The 13963-nt window shown below is 42.5% G+C and overlaps 1 protein-coding gene and 1 long non-coding RNA gene across 3 annotated transcripts in view; one reads left to right on the top strand and one right to left on the bottom strand.

Moving 5' to 3' along the window:
• The window catches only part of LOC309526669, a 22510-nt gene extending 10752 nt beyond the window's left edge, over positions 1-11758 (bottom strand). The window contains exon 1 of the long non-coding RNA XR_014216815.1: positions 9904-11758. This is a non-coding gene — a long non-coding RNA (uncharacterized lncRNA). The remainder of the gene's footprint in view (positions 1-9903) is intronic.
• On the top strand, positions 8463-12583 carry HOXC9 (homeobox C9). Of its 2 annotated transcripts, XM_082212855.1 has the most exons (3): positions 8463-8991; positions 9613-9825; positions 11767-12583. In XM_082212855.1, the coding sequence occupies exons 1-3, from the start codon at positions 8925-8927 to the stop codon at positions 12018-12020; spliced, it is 534 nt and encodes a 177-aa protein (XP_082068981.1). In that variant the 5' UTR covers positions 8463-8924; the 3' UTR covers positions 12021-12583. The 2 variants fall into 2 exon arrangements, with proteins under 2 accessions (XP_082068981.1, XP_082068980.1); XM_082212854.1 differs by lacking the exon at positions 8463-8991 and having other exon boundaries at positions 8998-9825.
• The last annotated feature ends 1380 nt before the right edge of the window (positions 12584-13963 follow it).

The raw sequence follows: 13963 nt of genomic DNA, 5'->3' as shown, positions 1-13963 counted from the left end.
TTCCAAAAATAGAAAGAGGGAGGGGGAGACAAAAGGGGGGGCATGACTGGGTAGAAGGAAGCAGGTTCGCACTAAAGTCCCCCCCCTTCATCTTCCCCAAGAGTCACCCACTCCAATTCCCTTAACCACATATGGCTACTTATGGACTTAGATGAATTTTGCCGGCTGCTATTGTTTCTGGCCGACGTTGTTGTCAAGGCGGACAAAACGGGGTCCCTCCTTGAGAATTCCTCATCGAATTATTGAGTTGGCTCAAGTTAAGGCCTCGAGAGTTGTCCGAGTGCCACCCGCGAGTGTTCCGGGTGCCCTCTCTCGTTCTTTCTGTGTCTTCTGTATGCGCTGTCTTTGGTTCTTTCGAATGCTTCAGATTTCTGAGAGGATCTAAGAGAAGAATATCTCCAAAGAATATGTGTGGTGACTGATGCTAATATATATGTGTGTGCGCGCTCAATAAACCGGCACGTTGACGGTGATTGGAAGGCTAAAATTACAGCCTAGTAACTTCTATGGCAATCTCCTGTTGCCATATCCTGGCCAGTACTCTGAGTATTAAATCAGATAAGTTATAGCATATTATGTTCCTTGAAGGTGCATTGAAGAACAAAGCAGTAAACGGGGAGCCAAGGCTCGCTCTGTCTCCTTAAGAATCCAAACAGCTCAGGTTTAAAATTTAATAGCCATTTTACATGCTAAAATCCAGGGTGGGCAATCACTTGCAAGAGCTCAAGTCACACTGTAGCTTTCTGAACATTGACTGGAATAGAATCTGCTTTATTTTCACCCAACTGAGGAGATCTGTGAAAGCTAAGTAACTGTTGACTAAAAAACATTGACTCTGCTCAGTTATGTGATTAACAAGTTGTTGCGCTGGTGGTTGATGTTGGGGTGGGGTGGTGGTGGTGGAGAATAAGGATACATTTTTTAAAAAGGAGGGTTGGAAGGGAAAAGAATAGCTATGAGAAGATCAGGGTTTCGAGATAAAGGTGTGTGTTGTTGTTGCTTTTGCCAATGGAGAGCATAAATGTTGATTTGAGATCAGCAATGCGAAGGTGGCAGTTCCATGAGAAAGGTGCTGTTTTGCTTTGCTTTGTTTATCTATTGCGAAAATGAATGTTGAGTTGAGATTCCTCCAGTTTTATCCTTCTGAATGAGGTTCAGGGTTATCCTCGAAGAAGCCAGGGAGAGGCACCCCCCTCCGGCTCTCAAGTAATGCGAAGGAAGCATCCTGAACAAGGAACACAAAGTCATCACATTTTCTGTAATATTTCAGAAGGAATGAATGACTCTTTTATAATATGCTGATTGTACGGTCATTATATAAGTTTCCCCTAAGCTTGATGAAGAAGGGTTATGAAGATCAGAATTGTCTTTCTAGGGAGGCAAGATGGCAGACTGTATGGCTTATCCCTCCACCCAAATTCGGTTTCGAGTAGGAAACATTTATTTTCAAAAGAGGGCTTTCACCCACCTCGCTGCATCTTTCATTGCAAAGTTCTTGCACTGCTTTTTAATTTTGATGCTTCAATCTCCTTAGCAAACTTTCTGTAGGAGAGAGGAGAGAGGAGAGGATCTGGTGTTCCTTCGACTTAAGCGAAATCAGCTTTATAATAAGCAAGAGAGAAATTAACGTGGTGGCCATGCAAAGGAGCTTGCATAAGGAAATAAACAGGCTGGTTTTCGGCTTTTATTAGATGACTGTCTTGGTTTATTATGTTAGATATCCGCCTTTTTAAAAGCATGCAAACGCGCTTGGCTTTGGCTCAAAGTAAACATGGTATGGACAGCGGCTATATTCGATATCCCCCTCAGGTTGGATACACACAGACATTCCTTCTGAGCTTTAAACGTTTTAATAAGCAGACGTAATGCATAAATGCAAAGATTCATCCTTTGCGCTTTGTTACTGTAAATTAGTATTTCAACAGATAAATATGCCTGATCACAGAGACCATAATTATGCTCAACAGTCCTGGGGTAATTGATTGGTCTCACTATTCATTATGTACGGGAAAGTTTCCCCTTCTCTCCATATTAACAATTCTCATATCAGCCCCTTTTTATTTTATAACAGTATGAAGAAGGGTGGTGAGAGGGGGAAAAAATCTATCATGCAGTTATGAAGTTTAATTTAACCACCAGCACCCCAATGTACAGAGGGAAGTCTAAAGTAATATATGTTTAATCGACCTAAGTCAAGAAATGTAATAAAAGTTAAATCCTCCCCTACTGTGTTTTTTCTCCTTTAAACGATACTATTAGATCTGGGTGAAAGCGGAGAATTTACAGACTTAAGCATTATTGCACCGAGTTCCTTTATCTCTTATGTGAGAGCATGTGTAATTATGACGATCTCGTGCTGTTTCCTGTACATCTCTCCCTTGACAAAATACTGTTTTGCTCGTTTGCTAAAACGTGCTTGTCCTTTCTGGGGTTTGTTGTTATGCATATAAAATATTAGCAGCTTTCCAGTGTGGGCTTCCAGTGCCGCTTCATTTTTCTTGTGTATGTTGCTGTTATTCTGTGTTTCACAGCAGGTGTAACTTCAAAAGGCTTCTGTCTTTGTGTTTAGACCTACATGCTGCTCTTCCTTGCAATTTAATCGTTTAGTTTCTGAGAGTTTTGAAGGTGCTGGGAACGATGCAAAGATACACCCATCCACATCTGTAGATCAATACATCTGTTAGTATATCTATCAACGTATCCATTTATCCACACAACACATTAACTGGCCACAATCCAGCAACAGCACATACACCTATTGATTTCAATTATTTTCAGCGTTCATTGCCTGTGTTGGGTTATATTTGTGTATAATTCGAATGTCTGCACACATATACGGTGTGTGTGCTTGCATTTCTTTTAAGTATGTGTGCATATGCATGCTCTCTGTATATGTGTATAGGTATGTTTGCATATACAGACAAGGAGTATTGAACAGGAGGTGTATATTTTTAACTGGGGGGAGCCATTAGTTTGGTAAAGATAATTTAGTTCACCATGTTCGAATATTCCTTCAGTCTGATGGAGATTTGGAACTCTTTCATTGATATTTGTATGTGCGTATAATTTAATCCTCAACAGCCTTCTAGTGATAAATGCAAAGGAATCTCTCCTAGACGTTATGTTTTCATTTTCCCCACCCCCTGTATGCTTTCGCATAATTACTGCCTCATTTAAATAGTTCCTCGAAAGTCCAAAGAACGGTCCAAATTGTTTCATGGAGTACAAGGAAGGGTGGTGTGTGTGTGTGTGTGTGTGCGATGTTTTGTTGGCATGTGACTCTGTGTGTGTGTGGGTTTGTCAAGAGAAAGTTCTTTTTTGCTCAGCCCTAGGGGGGACTGCTGTGCCGAAGGCAGGTATAATGAGGCCTAGCAAAGGAGCCTGTGCGTGGAGCTGCAGCTTGGGGTTGGAATGCGTCCGCCTTCAGTTGAAACTTGCCCTTGTTTGTAAATGCTGCCTTCGCTGCTTAAAGTGCATCTAGCACCTTCCAGTCCTAGCCGGCTCTGCAGCTCCTCGACAGCTCCTCGACAGCCGCTTTCAAAAGCAGACGACGCAACTTTGCATCCTGGAAGTAGCCTTATCTTGTGATGGATATAATTACAGCCTGTCTCGATAGAAAGGAAGACAATCGTGGTGGGGGAGGTATAGAAATATGTTGAGGTGTTGGTTTTGTGGTTATTTTCTCCAGGCACTGGGCTTGGTGAGTCTAGGCTGGCTGTCTTTTTGTATTCGCTGGATTTTGGAAATCTCTTGGCCGCGTGTGTGTTACCCCAAAGATATGGCTCAGGGGACCAACCATTTTACGTCTCGTTTAAATGTTGTTGCCCCCTTGTTGACTCTCGAGATCCTGTATTCTTTTCATTTCTTCTTCTTCTTCTTCTTCTTCTTCTTCTTCTTCTTCTTCTTCTTCTCCTCTCCTGTTTTTTTTTTTTTTTAAGACACCACAACACAGTGACATAAATTGGTCCTGAGGTTTAATTGCACTTCGGAATTTATTGTCTTCTGCCTCCACCTCCAAGCACTAAGGAGTCTGGAATCCAAAGTCATAACATCTGACAAAATTCTTAGCAACAAGCAAGGGGGTTGGCTGTGGGGTTGGGGGGGGGAGGCCATTAAACAGGTACAAACTCCTCCAGAGTAAGTTTAAATTGAATGTACAGTTTAAGCGGCCTGCTTCTTTCTGTCTTCCTTTACCCTGGGGTTGAATTTAAAGATCACGCCCATAGGAAATAAAGTTAAATACATAATTCCCATCAGTTTACTGGGGGGGGGGGAGGCTGAGGCGGGACACACACGACCCTGACCCTTATATATTTAAGAAATCAAAAGGAAGTCTAATTTTTGCACGGTTAGAGACTATTATTATTATTATTATTATTATTATTATTATTATTATTACCATAGATTGTATTGTGTGGCAGAAATTTGTTAACTTAGGAGGACATAGGATTTAGGGCTAAAAAGAATCATATAGTCAACATATTTATTGGCAGCATTTTCTCTACAAGGAAAGGCTAAGCGAGAAGGTGGCGGGGAGATGAAGGGGGAAGAGGGCGACTTTAAAGCAGGACAGAAACGATCATCTCCAGGAGCAGGAGGGCAAAACTGAGGCCACACCCCGATCCGAAGTGCCTCTACTTAGAAGTAAGCTTCGTTGATTTCACTGCCACTTCCTTCCCAAACCAGCCTGCGGAGGATCGCAAGCTCTTCAAAGCTTGGGAAGTGGAAGGGAGGGGAGAGAAAAAAGGGGGTCTCTCCACATGGGGAAACTTCAAGGCTTGACTTTATGCTTAGTTTGCTTTCGCTTATGAAGGGCTGTCAACACTGCGACGCCTTCAGCCTACAGCTGTGGGGGCCTGCAGGAGATGCGAAAACGGTGCGCCGGGAGTTCCCAAGAAGAGGAGAAAAGTGGATTTTTTAATCCGAACTTGACGGTGTTTATTGAACCAAGTGGAAACTCGGAGAGAAGGAATGCGATTTAAGAGACGCCGCTGGTCTGCGTGTCAAGGGTGGCCTGTTTGGTCTGCTAATTCCAGGGCCCTCGCTGGAAGTTTGTTGTTCCAAACCTCTCGTCCTCGGGTTAGCCAGCGACACTATGGGGAACTATTTATAAAAAGCTACGCGGTGGCTCGCCTGCCCCACTTCTTCACAGCTTCCTGGTGCGAATCCAGCAGCTGCTCACTCAGGAGTCCGTCTGTGTGTGTGTGTGTGTGTGTGTGTGTGTGTGTGTGTGTGTGTGTGGCGTTGAAGCCTTGGGTGCCTTAGGCCAGGAGTCGGTCTATGGAAAGGGTAGCGTGGAGTTATGAAGAATACACCAAGGCAGCTAGTGAGCTAGGGCTTCTGTTGGGGGGAGCCAAGCTGGTGGGAAACTTAACGATTTAAACAGGGCTATATAGGGGTTTTAGGCGTGCAGCCATCCTTTGATGGCTGGATTCTCATTACGGAGGCCTTAAGAGGGAGATGGGAGTCGCACTGAGTTCCAGTAATCCAGTTATGTGCAGATAAAAACTGGAGAGGGGGAGAGACTCATGGACAGAAGGAGGGGGTGTTAGGTGATAGTTCTTCAAGTTTCCTTACATACACTACCAAAATGGCGGAAGTAGCCTAGAATATAATGATTTTTTAGTGTCTGGTCTATACTGAAGATCAATAAAACACCAGTCGGGGTCACTCCCCCCTCCCTCTTCATTCACATCACAAATGACGACCTGGGATTTTTATATATCTACTATATAAATATATATGCATGCTGCATATATAAGCACAACTTTTATAATGCATTTTCTTCTTCATCATCATCATCATTCAGTGACCCCCCTTTCCATAGTTAGCTTCTTTCGTCATAAAGGAGACTGAAGAAGCAGACGTGGACCACATTACTGCAGGACTGATTGTCTTCCATCAAAGGGACACGATTTTGATAGAGAGACACTCACTCGTCTGTCGCTGAGACTGAGACGCTGGGCAGAACGCGTAGAAACGTAGCCATTTAATCTTCTAGGTAAAACTATACCTTTGATGCCAATATGCTCAACCTCTCCGGCTGGGATTCCATCTCCGAAAGGAGAAATGTTTCAAAACAATCATTTCTTCGCCACAAAGGTCAGCCTAAGTTTTCCCGTGTAGACAGAGAGCCATGGGGGTAGAAGTATCCAAACAGCAGTCTATTTCAGAGGGTCTCTGGTTATATCCTGCGGTTACGCATGCAGTTAAAAACTGATCTGATCCTTCAGTATTAAGGGCATGTCTTCATTTTATCTGTAGACAAACTGCTCCCTTCCCTCGACTTCTAGTTCGACTCCCAGGCGCAGGACTCCTTGAACGAGGAAGGCATTGCACTACAAGTCCTAGACTAGGATCATTGGCTATGAACAACCTGCAACACTGGGGAAAGTTGATTTTCAAAGCGGGGTGTGTGGTGGTTTAAAGTCCTCCTTATAAATAAAGACACCCTTGGCCGTTAGGCTTCATTTTGTGTAAACATTAAAATGCTCCATCGAAGAATATTTTAATGACCTTCCTTGTATTAAGTTTAACTACCGTGTTTACTTTTCCACGCCCTTTTCTTTTATAATCCACGATTCTTGATGTGTTAATTACATGTTAGATCTTCTGTCTTTTTGTTGGGGGGGGGGGGACGCCGTTGTTCTTTCTATCATTATTTTTCCTCTGAGCAGAAAGTGTATATTTGTGTGTGAGAGAGACAGAGTGAGAGAGAGGGAGAGAGAGTACGTCTAAGCAAACTACCATTCCTTTGCAATATTTATTTTTGTAAAGAAAATTATATTTTCAGTGCAACCCAAGCGAACATTTCATCTTCTCGGCGCATTTCCCTGCATATTCTCCCCTCTTCTGAATTTCTGCACAGAGGACGCCTCGAGAAAGGAATAGAAGATGGCTCGGTATTAGCTTTCCTCCGTACGTTCAGAATAAGAAGAAATGAAGTCACTGGAGACTTGTGATTGACAGATAAAATGAACTCAGGAAAGGCCAAAGGACATATTATGCTCCTATAGGAATATTTCCCTTCAAGAAAGTGCTAGGCTGAAAACGGTATGAGCATAGTGGGCAGGAGATGGCTGGTTCAGGTTTCACAGCAAGACTGTTTTCAAATTTGGATTTCTTGGATACACACACACACACACACAGAGAGAGAGAGAGAGAGAGAGAGAGAGAGAGAGAGACGAGTACATTTCTATTTAAAGTGTACTCCTTATGAAATAAAAAACACTATTTTCTCTACATCAGCTATGGCAGGCTGGTGCACAGTGATCAAGAACTCGTGAATTAAGATGCAGTCTGGAATATTTAATCAGCTCCTTCAAGCAACTTCTCCAGAGTCCTTTTTTCAACGGGAGAGGAGGAGAAAAGGGAGAGATCTCTGCAAGGATTTGACTGTGTCTCCTTCCTTCTCCCTACTCTTCAGATTTCCCAAGCAAGGTGCCTAAAACAAACCCACTCCTGCTCCTGTTTGTGTGTGTGTGTGCAGGAGGACCTGCACACTCTGTGTCGAGTGTAATGTCACTGATGGATACTGCATCCCTCAGGGGCACATGCCCCCTCATCTCTCCTTCTCTGCCCTCTGCCTGTCTCTCTCTCTCTGTCTCTCCCTGGAACCTCCATAACCTTCCCTGCATACACTTTTCTTGTGCCTTCCCCCCTTTTGTTGCAAATTTACCGCACCTCCAAGCCGCCTCTGCTGCTATTACATGGGAAATCTTGAGTCTTCTTTGACAATGTAAAAATAAATAAATCCATCTCTTCTTGTTGTGGTGGTTGTTGTTGTTGTTGCTGATGTTATTGATGATGTTGCTATTCTTGTTGCAGTTTTTCCCCCGGGGTGTGTGTGTGTGTGTGTGTGTGTGTGTAATCCTTTTGCAGATTTCTTCTCCCAGAACAAGCGACCAGCGCCATCCTTCCAGACTTCTAAGGGCACAAGCTCTCTTACCTACTACTTACTCTTCCAAGCAAAGGTTATTATTAAAGCACACGCACATGTCAAACACGTCTTCCAGTGAAGTTCTGCAGACGGCTTGGTAAACAAAAAAGTTCCAATGGCATTGTTTAAATAATAAGTACAGCAATAAAACCCAAGAAATCAGACCATACTTTAAAAAAGAAAGAAAGCACCTCGCACCCTGGCTTGGTCTCTGAACATGCAAAAAGTCCCTCACTCCCAGCTATGCCTTATAAGTGAAACTTACTCGTACAGTTTTATTTAATGAACGACACATTTATGAACAATCAAATGATCCTCGTAAAATTTTTATTGAAGGACATAAAAACATCCACGGCTACTTGCCGAATAATGTAGCCTCTCAGAGAGTACAAAGATGAGAGACACCTTTTTTGTTATTATTTTCCACTCATGCTTTACAAGGTCATCTTCTTCTTCCCAGAAGATAGTTATCTCGTGTGTGTGTATATACACACACACACACACACAAATATATATATACACACGCAAACTTACAAATACATGCACACTCACACACACACACACACATAGATATACATATACATAGAAATACCTATCTGTCTATATTTAGCTATCTATTTATATCTAGATAGATGTAAAGTCAGAGTACATGACCCCAAGATTTCTTGCTGCTAAATAAGCTGACGAATATGCCTCCTAGTACAAATGACAAAAGGTCCTGTAATCAGGTAAAAAAGGGAAAAAATATATATAATGCTCATAGCCATTCATGGGCTGGCGCTGGAGAGGGGGTGAGCCGGCAGTGCAACTCTGCTAGGACCTTGAACCGACCCCCTCCCCTTTAAAGATATTCCATGTAATGTATCCATTATAGAATACAAGCTGTAGAAGCAAAGAGACCAGACAGAGACAAATTGCGTCAAGAAATAGTTCCTGTGATACCTTGCTACACCAGATACCTTGCAGACTCATTAATAGCAGGGCTATGGAAAAGCCAAGTCGCAGAGCGAGCGAGCCGGCGAGCGAGGGAGTCGCCTTTCAGCTAATGGCACGTAAGAACCAACCGCTGCTAATAACTGCATTATTTCAAGAGTTTTATGAAAACCCAAGACGCATAGGCGCTATTTAAGAAAAAAAATAGTAAGAGGGGAAGGGAAAAGGGGGGAAAAAAGACCTGCGGATTGATCTACACTGTATTTTTGGGTAAATACAATCACGTGAGAGCTGGGAGCCAATGACAAACTAGGAAAGGCTGAAAAAATAATTACCTGCCCTGATTGTTCTATGAGAAGATAAAAAGTACACATACAGTTCATACAATAATCTTATGAATGTAAAAGAGGGGGGAACAATGTCGGCTTCTGGTCCCATAAGCAACTATTATGTAGATTCCTTGATTAGTCATGAAAGCGAAGAACTGTTGGCATCAAGGTTCCCAGCTACTGGCTCTCACCCTGCAGCAGCTAGACCTTCAGGACTAGTACCGGAGTGCGCAGATTTTCCATCCTGCAGCTTTGCCCCCAAACCGGCCGTTTTTACTACTTCGTGGGCTCCCGTGCATTCCCAGTCGTCCGTGGTCTACCACCCGTACACCCACCAGCCTCACATTGGAACTGACACCAGATATATGCGCACTTGGCTGGAGCCTATCTCCGGCGCTGTCTCTTTCCCAGGTTTTCCAGCCAGCAGCCGGCACTACGGGCTTAAGCCCGACGCCTTCCACGGCCGCAGGGACTGCGGACCGGTGGATGGACGTAGTTATCCGGATTATATGTACGGATCCCCGGGAGATCTCAGGGACAGAACCCCGCAGACTATTCCCTCCCCGGAATCTGAGGCCATCGCTTCCAACAAACACAAAGAAGAAAAGACCGAATTGGACCCTAGTAAGTCGAAGTCATTCTTGTTTACAACCGGGAGGGCATTACAGCTCTCCTGCACAGTACTCAATAAAAAGAAATTACCTTGCTGTTTAGAATTCTTGGCATCCTTGCCTTGAAAACTCCAACTGGACAGGCTTAAAAACCTGACTTAGAAGATCATTAGGGCAGCTTGTAGTTTGTTTGGTTTAGGGGAAAGAGGGGCGGGAGGAGAAGGGAGTTGGGGGGGATCTCTTCTGTGGTGGTGGTGGTGATGATGCTCGTTATTATTTTGTTTCCTCACTTTGGAGAATCCACTTGTTTGATAAAATATTCATAACCTCTCCCATGCCCTCTCTTCTTTGCCCTCCCTCGTTCGTACTTTTCGAGGAACGGGTCTGGCTAGCGAAAGAGTTTGGGCATGTGCGAGGGGAAAATAGCATGGATATGCATTTATTTATTTTCCAAAGGGAGGTCGGTAGGCATGATTCATAAAATCTTTGCACCAAGGCAAAAGAGCATGCCCTGGCTGGTAGTGGTGGGAGAGAAGGAGAAAATGAGTGCAGATTATGAAAAGCGAAAGATTTGGACTATGAGAAGTGCAAATAACCAGCTATAATTTAATAAATGGAAGGGGGAATCTTTAGAAAGAACAGTGGACCACGTAATTTTTTTTTGTGGGGGTTATACAGTTCAACGTGCTAGGGAAAGAAGTAAAAGAATAAACGCCCTTGAACACTGACAAAAGAGTAGATCTAGGGGAACCCAAGGATTTGTGCATTACTAGCTTTAAAAAGTAATAATTCTTCTGCACAGTAAAATGTTCACTTCCTAGTGGCCATATGCCATTTAAGTGTGGGTGATTGTTTCTGGGCAATGAGGAGTCAAGGCACAGCATGCAAAATATATGCCAGGAATTAATACCTGTTTGTGTGTATATTCTGGATGTCCCTGTGTGCATTTTTGTGCTCATATACACAGAGACGCTCACATGCACACACAGCACAATATCATACCCGTGCCAGGTGTTTACAAAACCTTCAGGCCTAACAATCTGATCAAATGCTGGTACAGTTTAATCCTGGTAACTTCTGTGTCTTTGTGCCATGTCAGCACAGAGGCAGAAGTATGTGCGCTTTGTGTGTGCATATGTGTGTATATACACACACATACACAGTGCTATGGAGGGAATGCAGCTAATGAAGTTGTTTAAGTAGCCTTGAATCAGGAGCATATTTACTGAGTCCAAATCTCACAAAAAGAGGAAGTCTAAGTTATGACTTCCCCCTAACAACGATAGAAGGAGGTTTAGTATAAAATAAGGTGCTTTGGCATTGAGAGGGGAAAATATTTTTCTTGGAGTCAGTAGACTTATCCTGGGGCATTCTCAAGATATTAAAAAAATGCCAGCAGTTCCATCAGTGGGAAGGTTATAGAGAGGGAATTGGAGAGTAATGGTTGTAAACAGAGTTTATGGGCCTGTGAAGTGGTGTGAATTTTGACTCTTTATGACTGTGTTCTTGGATTACTCCTACTAGTGTTCATGTGCAGGAGTATAGTGTTATTGTTATTATTAAACTCATTGCTCCAGTTTTTCCTTTAAACTGCAACATGCTGGAGACAATGATCGCTTAGCTGAAAACAGTATAACAGTCGGAAGCAGAATGCAAAGTTGTTCCACCAGAAATCATTGAGAACTGTCTCATTGCCGTTAACGTTGATGTGCAGTGCACCTTCACGTTCTATAAAAGAATACACACGCCCTTAAACTATCCTGAAGGTCACTTCAGATTTGATCGGATCATGCTGCCAAACAGAGGGGACTTTTTAAAAAACAAAACAAACCCCCGGAAGAAGAATAAATGGATGGACCCGGATCTGTGGGGTCCACCAATTTCAGTTAATGTTATATATTTACACATACACACACAAACATATGTTTAAACTGCCGAACTGTTTCTTTTCCAGACAATCCCGTGGCAAATTGGATTCATGCGCGTTCTACAAGGAAGAAAAGATGTCCCTACACGAAGTATCAAACGCTGGAATTGGAAAAGGAGTTTTTGTTCAATATGTACCTAACACGGGACCGCCGTTATGAAGTGGCCAGGGTTCTTAATCTCACGGAGCGCCAGGTCAAAATCTGGTTTCAGAACAGGCGAATGAAAATGAAGAAAATGAACAAGGAGAAAACCGATACTAGTAAAGACCAGCAGCAGTGAAATTGGCCGAGTCTCTCCAAGCCAATGGAGAAACCGAGGCGCTGGGTCTTCCTTGGGGTTCGAAGTGTTTCTGACTTTTTCCGTGTGCTGATGAGTGTTTAGAATTAGTTAAACACAGCAACCATTCTGGAGCAAAAAAGACATAAAAGAGTGCTTTTATAAGAAAAAAAAATAAAAAAACCCTACGACTAAAAATAAACATTTTCTTTTCTTTTCAGAAAACAACAAAGTACTTGAATTTTTTTTTAAAAGTATTTTATTTCGTAAGTTAAATTTATCCAGTGGTTTTTTTTTCTAAATAATTATTATTATTTCATGACGTCGTGGCTGCATATTTTGTACAAAAGGAAAGGAAAGGTGGGGGGAAGAAGAAGAAAGGAAAATAAGAGGGGGTGATTGCTCAAACAATGTTTCTGTCATCGTGTTGAACGTTTCTGGTGTACTTATTTGTGTCTTCTATGATTGTCACAGACCCGTTCTGTAATGCTGTTATGTTTTGCTATAGTAGAGCAGCTCTCTGTAAATATATACCTAACGTCACAAAAAAAGAGGAAAAAAACCAACCTTTGATAGTCGAGGTGTCTTTTTTATTATTATGATTATCTTTTAAACTCTCTTGGAGAAATCACACCTTACCCACCCACCCCTAACTTCCACATGGATTGCTGGAGTGGGAGGTAGAGAAAAACCTTGCCTTGGATTCTCAAAGTTATCTTCGGAAAATACGTCCCTGGAATTAACAGTCTCTTAGAGAGAGAGAGAAAACTGTTGGAAAAATGCCCTCTTTCAGGAAGTCCGATAGGATAGTAAAATAATAGAGCTTCCGCTCACAACATACTCTCCCCCCATCTCTTTCTCTCTCTCTCTTCCATCCCGCCCCCCAATTCCATATATCTATATCTGTCTATATAGTGGTAGGCTCATAAAAAGAGACATTTGGGTAAGGGTGAGTGTGTACTGCACATTTTAGTCTAGGGTAATTAATTGTACTAATTTATGGCCTCGGGCAATCAAACTATATGTACGAGATTAAATACGTGTGAGCAGCATTTGCTCATGCAACAGTCTTACTTTTTGTTATCTATCCGAGACAAGACTATTAGAACTCTTTGGGATTATCAATTAAGTGCCAAAAATACGTTACTGTGTTGCTTGGGGGCCCAGTTATCCTATTACTTTCGGGTGTAATGTATCAAGAAAACAACATTCAATGGTTTGTTCGCATTAGTGCAGATGGTGAAAGGATGAGAATTAGGAGATGGTAATTAGGAGAAGTTTTTTTTCCTTTGCTTGTTTCTTGTTTTTTAAGGGATTAAGGAAGTCCAGTTGAGGACTGGAAGATTCTCCTTCCAGCCCCTCTGTAAAGAAACAAGTTTCTGGACAAAACGCTTTCCTTCACTTCCACAGGCTAGCAGAAGGCAAATCTGTGAGTGTTAAAAAATCAGATTGTTTCCACTGCGTAAGGACGAGTTAAGTGACACGAGGTGGATGGAGGCGGGGGGAGGCAAGGGATTTTCGTTTTGCTTTTTTTTTTTTTAAGGGTCCATTTTATCCTTCCCTACGAATGGATGTTTCCGAAGGTCCTTTCCAAAGCTTGCTAAATGAAAGACCAAGGGATAACAAATGAGGAGGCAGGAGATGTCTCAGCATAACAACTTGTTATGAGGTCCCTTTCTTTAATGAAATGAGTCCAGCACTGTTTTAATCTTTCTAATGATAAACAGATCGTTGGGGGAGGGAGGCCGGGTAGGGAAATCGCGGCTTGGGGTTTGCCCAGCCGGATCCAACCTTCTCAAGGAACGAACGAACGAATAAATAAATAAATAAATACAAATCTGGAAGCCATTATACCCGCTGATGTCATAAAACATTTCTTTCGCAAAGCTTCTTTCATTAGATACCGCTTTGTGGCTTTATTTATTTATTTATTTATTTGCTTGCTT

Source organism: Podarcis vaucheri (genome assembly GCF_965113315.1).
Source record: "Podarcis vaucheri genome assembly, chromosome: 2".
Lineage (NCBI taxonomy): Eukaryota > Metazoa > Chordata > Lepidosauria > Squamata > Lacertidae > Podarcis > Podarcis vaucheri.
This window is presented reverse-complemented; position numbering and strand designations above follow the sequence as displayed.